The sequence below is a fragment of the Rhinolophus sinicus genome, linkage group LG06, assembly GCF_036562045.2.
Source record: "Rhinolophus sinicus isolate RSC01 linkage group LG06, ASM3656204v1, whole genome shotgun sequence".
Classification (NCBI taxonomy): Eukaryota; Metazoa; Chordata; class Mammalia; order Chiroptera; family Rhinolophidae; genus Rhinolophus; species Rhinolophus sinicus.
In genome coordinates, this window is record NC_133756.1 from 96290688 (window position 1) to 96305429 (window position 14742).

The 14742-nt window shown below is 38.1% G+C and overlaps 1 protein-coding gene across 1 annotated transcript in view; it reads left to right on the top strand.

Moving 5' to 3' along the window:
* The first annotated feature begins 5247 nt into the window (after positions 1 to 5247).
* MMP20 (matrix metallopeptidase 20) overlaps positions 5248 to 14742 on the top strand; it is a 37832-nt gene continuing 28337 nt past the window's right edge. The window contains exons 1-2 of the mRNA XM_019712680.2: positions 5248 to 5399; positions 11169 to 11416. Of these exons, the coding sequence (XP_019568239.1) occupies positions 5274 to 5399; positions 11169 to 11416 (374 nt within the window). The 5' untranslated portion in view covers positions 5248 to 5273. The remainder of the gene's footprint in view (positions 5400 to 11168; positions 11417 to 14742) is intronic.

A 14742-nucleotide genomic window follows, 5' to 3' on the forward strand; every position in this document is an offset into this window, starting at 1 on the left:
ATAATAAACAAGTCATCTTCTGAAGAAAAGCTTGCTATGCCCTCTCTGAGCTTCTCATTCTCATAAGTGATATCAGATCATTTGCTTATTTTCTGTATGGGATTCTGAGGGTAGTCTCTGGTTTCAAACACACTATTTCTTTCTTCTATTTTTATTCCATCTAATTCTAGAATATTTGTTTACCGAGAAATTCAGAATATCATTTAATGTTATTCTCTGTTCATAATAAAACCATCTAAACTTTTAAAAAATAATAATATTATTATAAAATAGAGTATGATGTTATTTACAAGTTAAATAAATGAAAAAAAGTTTAAGTCAGGTATTCAGAGTGGGATATATTTACTGGAGAAGTTGGAAAGAAAGACTGTGGTAAGGCTGGGAAGCATTCTTCCAGACTGTGACTGAACTCCATGGAAATCCAGAAATGTAATCACCTCTCAAAGCTAAATTCACTAGAGATTGAAATATAGAAAGCAGAATAACAACTGGATCATTGGCAATGAGAAATATCATCATCAGTCAGGGAGCTTGGGCAGTCTGGTTGGCTCATCTTCACTGTAGGCAAAACTCACAGCAGTGCTAGAGAGCTGCTTGGCAGGTGGAGTCAGCCAAGGGATCCACCCACCAGCCAACTAGAGGTCCAGTGTCTCCTAGAACACTGCTCGGCATAGGCATCAATGGGTGTATGCTTCCCGTACCTGTCAAGAACACAGACGTTGAACTCAAACAGATCTGGAGTAAAATCTTGGAGCTACCACTTAATATCTATGTGCACATCAACCAATTTTTATCTTCCCTAAGTCCAACTTTCATCACCTGAAAAACAGGATGTCTTAAAGTTGTTTGAAAAATGTACATAAAGTGCTTAGCTCAATGTCTGGTGTATAATAAGGGTTTAATAAAAGTTCTAACACCTAATGGTAATGCTACACACCTTTGTGTGGTGTATTATATGGGTTGATTTAAAATCTATCCCTCTGAGGACAATCTTGTTTTTCTTATTCCTAACTTTACTAATTCAATCAATCGCTCATTCATGCATTACACGTTCAACAAGTGTTTATTGAATACTTATTTTGTGCCAGACACTGTACCATATGCGAGGGATACTAACAGCATATGTAGTCCTTATCCCTATGGAGCTTAGAGGTGAAAGACAACACAGAAAAAATATATAGTATGTCAATGTGTACATTTAATGATGTACTATTTTATTTTTTCCCACAACTGTTATTTTAATCAATGGTCAATTCAATAAGCAATGATATCTTAGAAAAAAAAGTCACATATTTAGTTTTTATTAATCCATCACAATATTTCTGGGAAATTTTCACAAATCATGGTGAAAAGCAATTATGAAGTCTCATTTATGAACTAGACTGAGCACTAAGGAACCATTAGCCATTTTAATCCTCTTAACAGCTTTCTGAGATAGGTTATCTCACAGAATATCATGAGATTATTCCCCACGTTACAGAACAGGAGATAGCTTAGGAAGTTTCACAGATTGTGGTGGACATTTTCTGGGTTTGGTTTTGATTTGTTCTTTGGTTGTCCAGCACCAATTTCCTCTCTGGAAGACATTCCCATTACATATATTATTGGTGGTCTCTATGGACTGCATCCTGCCTCCCAGTGTGAATTCTAAGTTGGAAAGATCTCCCTGTTTCTTGCTTCTGGACTTGAGGGTGACGGCACATGACCCACGCCCAAGCAAGAGACTCTCCCATTGAAGATTCCGAATGATGAGGGAGTGAGACAAAGACAATTAGAAACAAGAGCCTAATTGCAATGGCCTGGACTATCTGGCTGTGATATTATCTAGTGGTAAGAGTCAAGGGCCCAGCAATAGATCACTCCTTGGCTTTGGTATCTTCTGCCCTTGGTTCTGATGCTTTGCCTACCTTGGTGCTCCAGCCATCCTGGCAATTCTCTGCGCTACCTGACTGATATATTTAAACAAAACAAAACAAACAAACAAAAATATGTTTTCTCTTAAATTAGCCAGAACTGGATTTCATAGCCTGAAACTTAAGAACACTGACTGGTAACACATCTAGAAAGTGGCCAAGTCAGTGTTTGATTCTAGATCTGTCTAAATACAAAGCCTGTGTCCTTTGTAAGTTAGACAAATAGGCAGTCAGTTATTTATTCAACAATTATTCATCGATCCATCACATGCATAGCAGGCACCATTTCAGAAACCTAAATGTTAAAGATTTACTAAAACTCCTATGGAATTGAATTCAGCTAGGATCTAGCAAGAAGTTCTCTGCAAGTCAACTCAATTCTATAATTTAAAACACTTTCCTCCTTGTATTAGCGATATATGAAAACTTGGATTCTATTTAAAGGTTCTAAGAAATCTGCAGAGTCCCCAAAATATCACCCCTGCCCAGAGGCTACCAACTTCCTGTTTCATGTACACATACGTTATTTTTATCATCCAATTTTTCTACAGACACTGTATTTTCTACAGTTCTCTATGATACAGTCTTTCATTTCATTTCCTTTTAGTCATGGACTTGCTTTGATATGATCTTTTTAGGTTGGAACGATTTGGATTTAAATTATATTTTATACAAGACTGATAGAAAGAAAGCAGACTTTTCTTCCCTGTGAAGAGAAAACAAAATCAGGCAAAGGAAACACCCAGTGAGATATTATTACCAGCTTGAGTTTGTCATTTTTTTTGTAAAGGTCAAGGATGTTACCTTGTGCTAACATTGAGGTGAAATTTATTCACACTTAAGTTTAAGTGACTTACAAGAACATAAATTGCTATTCCTCTTCAGTTTTTGCACTTAGTTGAATTGTCATACTTAGGAATATTGGGATTGATTGCATTCATGCATTAGGAAAGTGGATACTGGAACCGTGTAGAAATATCTGCATCACACCTTATAGGCAGGAATTTAGCATACTCTCTAGAGTTCCAGAGGAGAGAATATCTTCTCTCTATTGGTCCCAGAGTTTCTTACTGTCATTCCTCAACTCCAACGCTCCCCTTTCTGTCTGCTTTTGCATTGGGTCCATCACTATAAGCTGGAAAAGTGGTTTGAGGAGAAAACAAGAGAACAAGATGACGAAGTGGAGGCAAGTATTCAAGGACTCAGTCCTTGCTCATCAATTTTAGCAGCTGCTATGAAGGTATAGTACTAGTGCTACAGAGGACAGGAAAGCATACAAATGCAAATTTTGAGAGATTATTGTAATGTTCTTTTCCCTTCCTCAGACCAAAAAGTGACTGTTAGTATGTGTTTGCACATTCATTCATTCATTAAGCAAATTTGATTGGAATTTTTTATCACTCAGTTTTCAAGGAGCTTACAATTTAGTGAATTAAATGAGTCTACTAGATCTCTGGTTTCCTTTCTCTTTTTCTTCTGAGAATCATGTGTCGTGTGTCTCAGAGTACATGACAGAGATAATGTTCACATGTGTGACAAACTTGAGTACCTGGGGTTATACACTAGACCCCACACATCGGCTGTAACTCCATCGTTTTCTCTTCCACACAGGGAAGTACATCAATGCAACAGAGAGAGCAACAGGGAGAGCGAGAGATCACTATGGGAATAACCTTGAATCTGGTCTAAATGTGAAGAAGGTAAGTCATTCACATACTTTCATGGCTTAACAAGTATTAGTAATAAATTATTGGCAACAGACTTCACAAATTACTTCCAGATACGAGGTATGTCATCACTGGAAAACACTGCTCTGGAAGACAAGGGCAGTACAGAATACTTTCTGGGACTGGGATGTTATTGATACTTTCTGTACATGTTTTCATTTCCTTCCAGACCCTAAAATCTTATTTCCTCAACTAATCCAGTATGTTTTCTAACTGAGGTATGCATCAGAATTACCGAGAGGGCTTGTGAAAACATAGACTGCTGGGCCCCATTCCCAGAGTTTCTGATTCAGTAAGTCTGGGTGAGGACTGAGAATTTGCATTTCTAACAAGTTCCCAGGTAATAGTGATGCTTCTGGTCCAGGAACCAACCACACTTTGAGAAGCATTGATCGAGTCATCCATTCATCCATTCAGAAAACAGTTATTAAAAGCCTACCAGATGCCTGGCCCCAAAGTAAAAAAAGATAAATTAAACATTATTTTTTAAAAGCTAATGTCTACTGAGCACTGTGCTAAGGGCTTTGTTATGACCTGATTTACTCCTTCATGACAATCCTACAGAGTAGGATTCTTTTCCCTATTTTACAGATGAAAGTACCACAACTGAAAGAGATTAAGCAACCTACTCAAAGTCATATGGACACGTGTTTGAACTAGGATTCAAACCCATGTCTACCGGATGCTAAGCGGTGCCAGCAGACACCGTGCTATATATATGTTATGCTATCCCTATAACACTTAGAAGCTTACACACAATATTATTGTCAGTCTTTTGCAGATTAAAACAAAAAATGATTTTCAGAGAAGTTAAATAACTTGCCCAAAGTCACACCGCAAGGAGATACCTTTTAAAAAATGTAATCTCAGTTTATCTGATGCCGAAGTGCTTTTCCCACCTTTTTCCATTCTATCTCTAGATCAAGATAAATCTTAATCACAACCAGGAAAAAGGGCATGACCCCAATTAACCAGAGTGAGCAGAGAATGGGTAGTTTTGTCTACTGTCTTTGTTAACTAAGACATATCTCTTCTGCTAACTTTCTAACAGTTATCGGTTCACTTTCCATCCTAAGTCAGCACAGCATAATGTAATGTTTCCTTGATGATTCAGGATCTGACATACCCCAGAACCATCATTATAAACAGCATTCGTTACTGAGAAATGTCAAGTTAGATGTAGAAGACACAGATGATTGGATTGAATCAAGCCCAGAATTACTGAGGATAAATTAAATTATATTCTAATCATTTACCTTTTCCGTAATCAGAAAGGAAAAACGCCCCCAAACTGAGACTAATCAAATGTTTCAGTTGAGAGGGGTTCAAATTCATCAAATTTACCCCAGTTTGTGTAAGGAGCAGACAAATTTCATTAAAAGTGACTGTTTTTCTCCTTTTGTGACTTGGTAAATCACAAAGAATGAAGCTTTCCCTGACTCCTGTGTACCATTGTGTTACCCCATCATCAGGGAGAGAAATGAGCTGTATAATTACCTTTTGAGACATGAATCATCCTTGCTCTGAGGGTCCAGACCTGTTTGACTCTATAAAAGCAGCTCAAGGTCGAAGTGCAAATGTGCATTGTCTGCCGTCCCCCAAGCTGATATAATTACCAAGCCACCTTGAGGAGATGAAGTTACTCCCTGCATCTGGCCTCGCTCTCCTACTCATCACGGCTTTGAACTTTTCCACTGCGGCCCCCTCCCTATTTGCAGCCACCCCCAGGACCTCAAGGAACAACTACCACCTCATACAGGTTTGTGAATCTTTGCACAATTCCCTCTTCCTCCTGCTGCCCCAGAAAACCTAAAGGGGTATAATGAGAAAATACGGAAAAATCTGTTATTAATTTAAAATCATTTTTTAAGACCATTGATGCCTAGTAGATACTATCATCTGTGCAGCTAACACAGATGTCTGGTGCTCATTAGGTGTACGTATTGCATGATTGAATAAATAAAGGAATAAATATTTATCTAGGTATCTTGCTTCTTATAGAATTTGAGGTGGCTTGCAAAAATATATGCAATACGAAAAAAACAAAGAAACATTAGAGGACTAATATAGGACTAATATAGAGGACTAAGAAAAGCAGAAAAATAAAAATCTAAGTGTAAGATTCGCACACTAGAGGGGGATTGTAAATGCATTGCTAAAAGTTATAGCAGTTGTACTCAGGGAAAACTTGGTCAAAATCTAAAGTGAACCCAGTTTTTCCTGGGTGCCTACCTCTTTTCATTTGAGAATCTTTGCTCTCTAAAGCACATTCCCCAAATACCTCTTTACTTCCACTTTCTGTATTTTCCCCTTTTAAAATCTCTCCCAACTGACTGTTGGAAAGGATCTGATACAAGTAATTCATACTAGAACTTTTGCAAAGACCAGCTGTGACTCAATGTGTATTTGCTTCTAAGCAAATTTTGCATCTAATGGGAAGGCAGCTGTCTTTAACCTAAAGAAACAAGTCGTTAATGGTGGAACTTCCAACATTTGTGAAAGGTGTGTGGATGAAATGTGTTTACACCAGGACTTCTCTTTTGAGAGTGACAGCACATCTGTGATTACCAGCCCACCTCCGGAGTGCTTTCTTTCCTACCTGCCAGACTACACCATGTCCTGCTCCCCCAGTTGCCCTGCGGAGCTGTTTGTCGCCCATACACACCCACCAGCATGTCCCTACAGATTGTTTATACTACTCATCCATTCTAACTGGTCAGTCCCCTACCACACCAATTATTAAACATTTTGGATATCAGCACTGCATGTAAACAGTACCGTGAAAGCCAAGTACAGGCCTGCTGAATTGAACATTTTTTGACATGAGCTCACTTTTAAGATGAATTGAATTCAAAACAACGTGTCTCAGAATTGGGATCCATTCAAATTGTATTTCACTGGTGCCCCCTAGCTATGGGTCCCTTCTCCCCAAATGTAATTTTTTCCCAAACCCAGCTTCATGCCACTCTGATGCAGAAACTACAGTCTTTGTGACCTCCTTCTGAGCCAAAACCGATCCAAGGTGGCTGACAACCCTGTTTCTAGTCCACGTTCAAACAAACTGTGGTCATTGGCAATATCGGCCACAACTACTTGTTTACATATTGTCTATTACTGTTTTGTACCACAATGGAGTATGGCAAAACCAAAAATATTAAATATCGGCTGTTTACAGAAAAAAATTGCTGACCCCTGATGAATCTATGCAGGAATAAGGCCATACAAGACTTGGGAAAAGCGGTCCTTGCTAGGAGTATTTGCAAAGAATTAGTAGCCTTGGAATGTTGGGGATTTTACTGATCCCTTATTTCTTTTTCTCCAAAATAAGTGAGCACTCCTCAGTCTCTTTTATGACATACACTCAGAAAGACCTTTGACCAGGGACGAAACTTGTCAACAACTTGCCACCCGGCAAACTGCAGCTTCTCCTGCCGTCAATGGCCCAGCCATCTGCTCTGGGCAGGAACAGGTTTCACTCTAGCAGGTTGGCAAACCTCTAAAGTGGGTCCCAGTGACAAGAAAAAATAATGTCCCATCTTACAGTTTATAGAAGCATATAACAGCTTTGGCAGCCTCACAATACAACAAATGAAAATAGGCAGTTTAAGTTCATTCATTCAACAGTTATTTATTGACTGCTTACTGTGTGCTATGTGCCAAGATCTGTTCTAAGTACTGGATAAACATCAGTGACCAAAACAAGTAAAGTCCCGGTTCTTAGGGCATTTACATGGGGATGAGAAAGGGAGTGGGAAGGTCCTGGAAGGAGATAAACAAGTAGCAGTCAACAAGTGCCCAAGATTATTTCAGAATGTGACGTGATACTGGGAAAAAGTTAATTAGGATATAAAGAGTGACTAGGACAGTAGGGGACAGGCGGACATTTTCACCTGAATAATCCAGGCAGGCTTCTCTGAGGAAGTGACATTCAAGATGAACCTGAACTGCATGAAATTGCCAGTCATGTGAAGATCTGGAGACAGCGTTCTAGGCAGAGGAAACAGCAAGTACAGCAGCTGGTGGGGCAAAAGAACTTAGAAGCAAGCATCAGGCTAGTGTGGCAAGAGCTGAGACCACAGGATGAGGGTACTGGCTGAGTCTCAGAGACAAGCAATGCCAGTGAATTACCTGGGGCGTGGGAACCCGTGTCAGGATAAGCAGCTTCCACACTGCTCTCTTTCTAGATCTCTCACTAAGAGAGAACAAATGATTGCTTGTGCCTGGAAACACCAGATAGGCAATGTTTCCAAATATCACACACTTCTTCCCAAGCCTACAAACACAATAATCTACACTTGAAAAAATGAACAGGTTTTTAGTTGATTTACTTAATGCCCACCTGTATCCTTTAAATTCTGATTTGCTGATGAACATAAAGGCTTTGAAGTGATGGAATGATAAAATGCTTACTTAGTCTCTTAATCCAGGATTTTATTCTGTTTTTTTGTTTTTTAAAAATTAGTAATATCAATACAAGATTCAAAACAGGTGTTAAATTGTCCTTAAAAATAACATAAATTTTCATTATCACATTACTATGAACTCTTAATTAAAGAAAATAGAAATAAAAACCTTCCAAATACAAACTGCTAAATTCAGATGTTTTTACCACCATTTTGCTTTCTGTGCATACAGATATTTTTAAATTGTTATTATATTTGATTCCTACTTTTCTCACTGATTATTATGTCACAATAAAATTTTGATTCTTATACTATTTTTATAAACATCATTTTAAAGAGTTACACATATTCTAGAATATAAGTGAGTTATAATTTATTTAATCATTTCTTTTGTTAGACACATAGATTATTTCCATGTGAATGTTTCTATGAACATCTTTGTACATCAGCCTAATATAAAGGGTTATTTTTTCAGGATAGATTTCCAGAAGTGGAATTATTGAGTAAAAGGATATACATTTTAAAGTCTTTTGATGTATTTAAAAGCATTTTCACAATGAGAACCTCATTAGATCCTCACGCTGCTGTGGCCAGTAGGGCAGATACCAACTCCATTTTATAGATGAGAAAGCTGATCCAAAAGAAATGAAAGGAAGTGACCAAAACCTGGTAGCATCTTATGCATGTTTCAAAGAAAAAACATTTTATTGTAAAATGTGTATATGTTCAGAGTAGAAAAATTATAAAACATATATAACTAAAAAAGAATTCTTCTCAATTCCATCAATAAGATATAACCACTGTTAATCCTTCAGTCTATATATCTTTCAAAACACTTTTCTATGACTCAGGCCAGAACTAGGGTGAGGGGAGTGAGGCAGGACTGAACACTGTGTTTATGTAAAATTTTTATATTCTGTCTATCACGGATTTCTTTGCATAAATTTCAATCTTTTAAATATTGCATTAAAATATTATTTTTCTTGATTACTGGGTTTTTAGTAGTGCCCCACCCCCACTTCCTCACTGTACTCCCAGTTTGTGAGTATCTGTGTGTATGTCCACATGTGCACACTTTTGTTGACAAACATGGCTTATGCTATAATAATAGTTGTAAACCTACTTTCCACTTAATGTATCATGAGCTTCCTCCCTTATTGTGAAACCAAGAATTGTCAAATCAGAATATAGAGTGTAACATACAATCTAAGAAGAGAACAAAATATTTGAAATCAAAATTATCTCAGAAAATAAGGAGCATCTGGTCTTCTGCACAGAGCTTACCTCTGAAGAGCATAATTCAGATTTACCGTGAGCGTCGCCTTATCACAGCAACAGCTAGAGAAGATAGGTGGCTCCGAAAATCAATACCATCTTGCAAAAACAATCACAAACATAAAATGCGTACTTAAGATGGCCCAACCAGAGATGGACATGGAACTTGTCACACCTTTGTTTCCGAGAGCTTCATCCAGGCTTCAGGACGTGACCCTCCATGCTGCCTCCCCCTTTCCCTGCTTTAGGTTCTCATGTCATTAGATTTGTACAAGGGACAATCACCAGGGAAGTGAGCTTCTCTCACAAGCAGGGCAGGTAGCAAGGATCGGTTGACCCCATAGTGAAGAAGCAGAGCACCTTGTTCAAATGAGTGAGCAAGTCTTACTCCTTTTTATTTTTTCCTTAACAATTACAGTCCATGTTCATAGCAGAAAACTTTGGCTGATAGGAAAGGATAAAAAATAAATTGTCGCCATAATTTTACAACCCAAAGGTAAACAAGATTAATACTCAGACATATTTCTTTCCATTATTTATGTTACTCATGTTCATTACATATGATGTATATTATCAATATATTAATTAGTATCTTAATTTAAAATATTAATATACATATTAACATTACAATAATATACATTATCATGAACATGAGTATAATATAAATACATACATATATATTTGGTTTGTTTTATTTATTAAATTATGATTATAATCTGTATAAAGACTTATCCTCTGCTTTTCTCAGTATATTGCCATTATATGGAGTGCATGATTGCATGCCATTAAATAGTTTTCAAAAATGTGATCTTAGTAGAGGCTTAGTATTATTTCACATGAATATATAATAATATATCTAACAAATTCCCTATTGTTAGACATTAAGATTATTGTCAATATTTTATTATTTATATGTATAAATATGTGTATATAACAAATGTTTCAAATATATACTTTACATAGTATATAAATAAATGTATTGTTAAAATAGTGTATAAATGTTATTTATATACAATTGATATACCTCATATATAAATATAAATTTTTATATGTAATAAAATATGTATATAAATCTTTAGCTGCTCTTTGTTTATTTGCCTGCAGAAAGTTGGGTGGGTGAAATTCCTGGGCCCACAGCACGCTCTGACCTGGCAGTTGCATGACCCTGCCTTACTCACTTTACCTTAAGCAGTCATAGAAAAGTGTTTTGAATTATATATATATTAGAGGTTTTAATGTGCAAATGAAATTTTATAATGTATGGTTAATTTTATCTCAAAGAATAAAAAGCCTGTCCCAGGAAACCTATCCCATGCAAATAAGTTCAACTCTACATATGAACACCCCTGGACTGATTAAAAGCCTCAATTGGGAAACAGATTGACCCTCAGCCTTTGCATAAGATGAGAGGCTGAAATATAAAGCCCCTGAGAGTTAAAAACACTGATCTTGCATAATGTGTAAGGAAAATGATATTTACCAGAGAAATGGGACAATCTGTCTTGCAAATTGGGTACAGGTATCAAAGACAAACAAATGATCTATGGGGGGAAATGTTCATTTCCCTTCCATTATTTTTCTCTCTTAAAAATACCTATTCATTGTAGGACAACTATAAAATGCAGGTGAGCAAAAAATAAATAAATAAAAGATAATCATTGTTAATAATTTGGCATATTATATATCTTTCTAAGCTTTATCTGTGCAAATGTATCTAATTTTTTTCAAAAATGGGGATATGCTTTACACACTATTTTTGATACATCAAGAAAATATTGTCCCTGTCATACTTGAGCATGAGTATTTCCTAGAGATTGCTGTAGATGTGTCAGCCTGCCTCTCCATTTCAGGCGTATCTTGACAAGTATTACACAAAGAAAGGAGGGCACCAGGTTGGTGAGATGGTTTCACGAGGAAGCAGTTCCATGGTAAAGAAGATTAAGGAGCTGCAAGCGTTCTTTGGCCTCCGAGTCACGGGGAAGTTAGACCGGTCCACAATGGATGTGATTAAGAGGCCTCGCTGTGGGGTTCCTGATGTGGCAAACTACCGCCTCTTCCCAGGTGAACCCAAATGGAAAAAAAATACTTTGACATACAGGTAATGAGACCTGAGTCTTTCCAAACTCAGAGAGAAACACCCTGTCTCTCTTTCCTTCTTTTCTTTTAAAAATATCTTCCTTCTGATCTGCATAAATATCGTGACTCATCACAACCATAAGAAAGAATAACAACTTTTAGGCCTAATCGTTAGACAATGACAATGGAGGATTTACTAAAAACATATGATCTCAGGATCATTGTAATGGCTGGTCATCTTAGGCACTACAAACAGTTTTACCAGAGACAACACATTTATTTATCTTCAGAGAAAAGTAATCTAAGATTAGTAACCTGCCAAAGACCAACCAGTTTTCTTAAAACAACCTGTTCAATCAGAAGGATATGTTACAACTCACCTATCAATAAATTAATCATGTTCGTGAATTTAAAAAATCATGTATTGATGACTTATTAAATGCCTACTATAGGCACTCAATTTTGGAGATAAATTGTCCTTGATGGGTGGGCCCTAAGCCCCAGGCTACCCCATTCCCTCCCTTATGCCTCTCTCCACCTCCACACTTTAGCATGTCCTCCCTGGTCATCCTCTGACCTCCTCCTGCCCGGAACAAGGATTCTCTGTAGTTTGAGAGGACACGTCCAACCAGAACCTACATTCTCCCTGTGCTCTAGGCCCTCACACAGGAATTCCTTGCCCAGCAGCCTAGACCCACTTCTGGGCCTCCTTCGAACGTCAGCTTCTGTTGAACCATCCATGGTGCCCATCCTTCCTCCTGAGGCTAGGGTTGGAGGCAGGAAAACGCTCATGGTCATGTGGGCTTCATGCATGCCAGATAAAGAGGCAGCATTGGAGAAGAAGGGCAGCCTCCCTTTGTATTTTTGCCCCAGGCCTCACAAATGTAGGGGTTTTCCAAGTAGAAAAGCAGACCAAGCAAATAGCAGAGTGGAGTGGAATGGCCTGGTGTGTGGGCAGCAGTGCCACCTGCAGTGCCCCGGGCAAGCAGAGAGTGCAGGAAGAGGAATGGTGGGAAGTGAGGCTGGAGAGGCAGCCTGGAGGGAGCTAGAATGTGAACCTAAGCAGTTTGGACTTTATTCCCAGGGCAATGGAGAACCAGGCCAGGGTCAGAATCAGATTTTTTTTTTTTGGCTGAGCCCATCTGGTCGATATCTCAGGATGGGGCAAAGCTGGACTACTCAATAGTCCCAGCAGTGGTGTGCTGGAACTGACTACTAACAGCTCAGAAATACGTACTTGAATTTCCTGCAATTTCACAGCCTGTTATACTAAGTTTCCAAAAATTTTGTGAGCTGGTTGCTACAAAAAAATTATGTAAACTTACAATTAAATAAATAAATTATATTAAAAACAATGATAATCAAAACATTGCTTTTTAATTATTACACCTCATTTCTCTATGCTCACAAAGTCATTTACATTTATTTTGTACAGTGAAAATGATGTGCTGTTGCTCAGTTCTTCCCAGCTTTGTGTTCAGTGGTGGCAAGTTGGTAGCTTGAAATTAGCCATAATGAGAGTGTTTACAATATGGAAATCGGCAAACCCTGCAAATCAAGAATTTTCCTCGTAGAGCCAGTTGTTAAACTGTACCAGTTCACCAGTTGGTACCTGTGAGCAAATGAGGGCCCAAACTAGGCTGCTATGAGCTCGTGAGTCCATACGGTGGCGTACTGAACACAATTATTAGTCATCTTCAGTTAAGAATTCCACAAAAATCAAAGCATTTGTTCCCCTTATGGAAAACAATCCACAAAGACTTGAACATACAGTAATTGTGAGATGATTAAGGGTAAAACAGGAAAATTTTATATAAATCCATGGAGTCTTTTCCATCATTTTCTTAAACTGCATCACAAAATTTTGGTCTGTGAGTATGCACAGCAAAGACAAGTTTCATAGATCAGGATAATTTGGGACCTGGAGAAGTACAATATTCTTGTAATAAGTTAGGCAGCCCCAAAACCCTCTCAACCCACTCACACTGCCCATCCACTCTTGCTCTCGAGCAACTTCCCTGCCACCTCAGGAGAGTCTGTCTTAGCACACTGTCTATGTAGATACTAGATCCCCGAATAACTTCTTATAACAGAGGATTTAAAAAGACAAAATTAGAAAGAAAAAAAAAAAAAACAAACAATATATATCCTGGTGCTTAAGTGCATCAGCTTTGAAGTCAGATAGAACTGGGCTCAAATCCTGCCTAATCATAAAATGCAGATCATTATTATTAACTCCTAAGTGTTGTAAGGATTCGATGGCACATCACATTAAAAACTGCTCAGAACAGTGTCTAGCCCTTCGTGTGTGTTCAAAGAATAGTAGCTATTATCACTATTATCAGTCTGTAGACTGTGGGTCAGGACTTCTCTCCGTGTTCTTTTCTGATGCTCTTCCTTTCTGTCTCTGTCTTCTCCAACCCAGCACGCTGTCAGCTCAAAGATACAGCTGACTCATCTATAATGTGAGGGAATTTCAAGGTACTAACTATGTAGAATCATGATAAACCACAGATTCATGTTATACAGTGGGCTTGGCATATTTTGAAAGCACTAAATGGTCCCTTAAGGGCCTGTCTGGTTTCTCCTCTCAACATTGTAGTTCTCTCATCTTGGCCCTAACCCCTGGAGTTAAAGATCTTGTTCCTTCCCTCTCCAGTGCTGAGTAGAGCTATTTACCATCCTCTCTGTGGGACATGGTCTCTTCCTTTTGGGCCCCTAGGATTACCTCTGTTGGTTTCTGGTTGAAATTGTACCAACTGCCTCAGAATAACCTAGGATACTTGTTCAAATGCAGATTTCTAGGTCACACATGTGCATTTTAAAATCTCCCTAGGTAGGTAACACAGGTTCTAAAATTTGAGAACCAGTGAGTAGGTCCTAAAAACCACTAGCTTTTGTTCATTAATGCATCTATTTATCAAGTATATTTGCTAAATACCTGTTATGTGCAAAGTACTGGACTAGGAGCTGGAGAAAGAGAGAAAGTAGGCTGGGTCCTGCTCTCCAGGTTGGCTGTCACAGACCTGGCTTCTCACTCTGCATCCATTATTCCATCTCAGCCCAAAATCCCCAGTGAAATTCCTCTCTCCAGCCTTTCCTTCACATGCTGCCAGCCCCTAGACTCCAGAGGAGGATGTCTTAGAGGACCACCAACTAACTCTCTCTCTTTACCTGTTTGTCAAAAACAAACAAACAAACAAACAAACAAACAAAAAACCTCTATACTTTTCTGCCTGTAGATGTCATTGTCACATCAGGACTTGATGAAAGACGAGACTTTTTCTGAACAAGGGAGCATCCTTGTTTAAAGCTAGCATTTCCTCTTTAAGAAATGTATTATTTTAA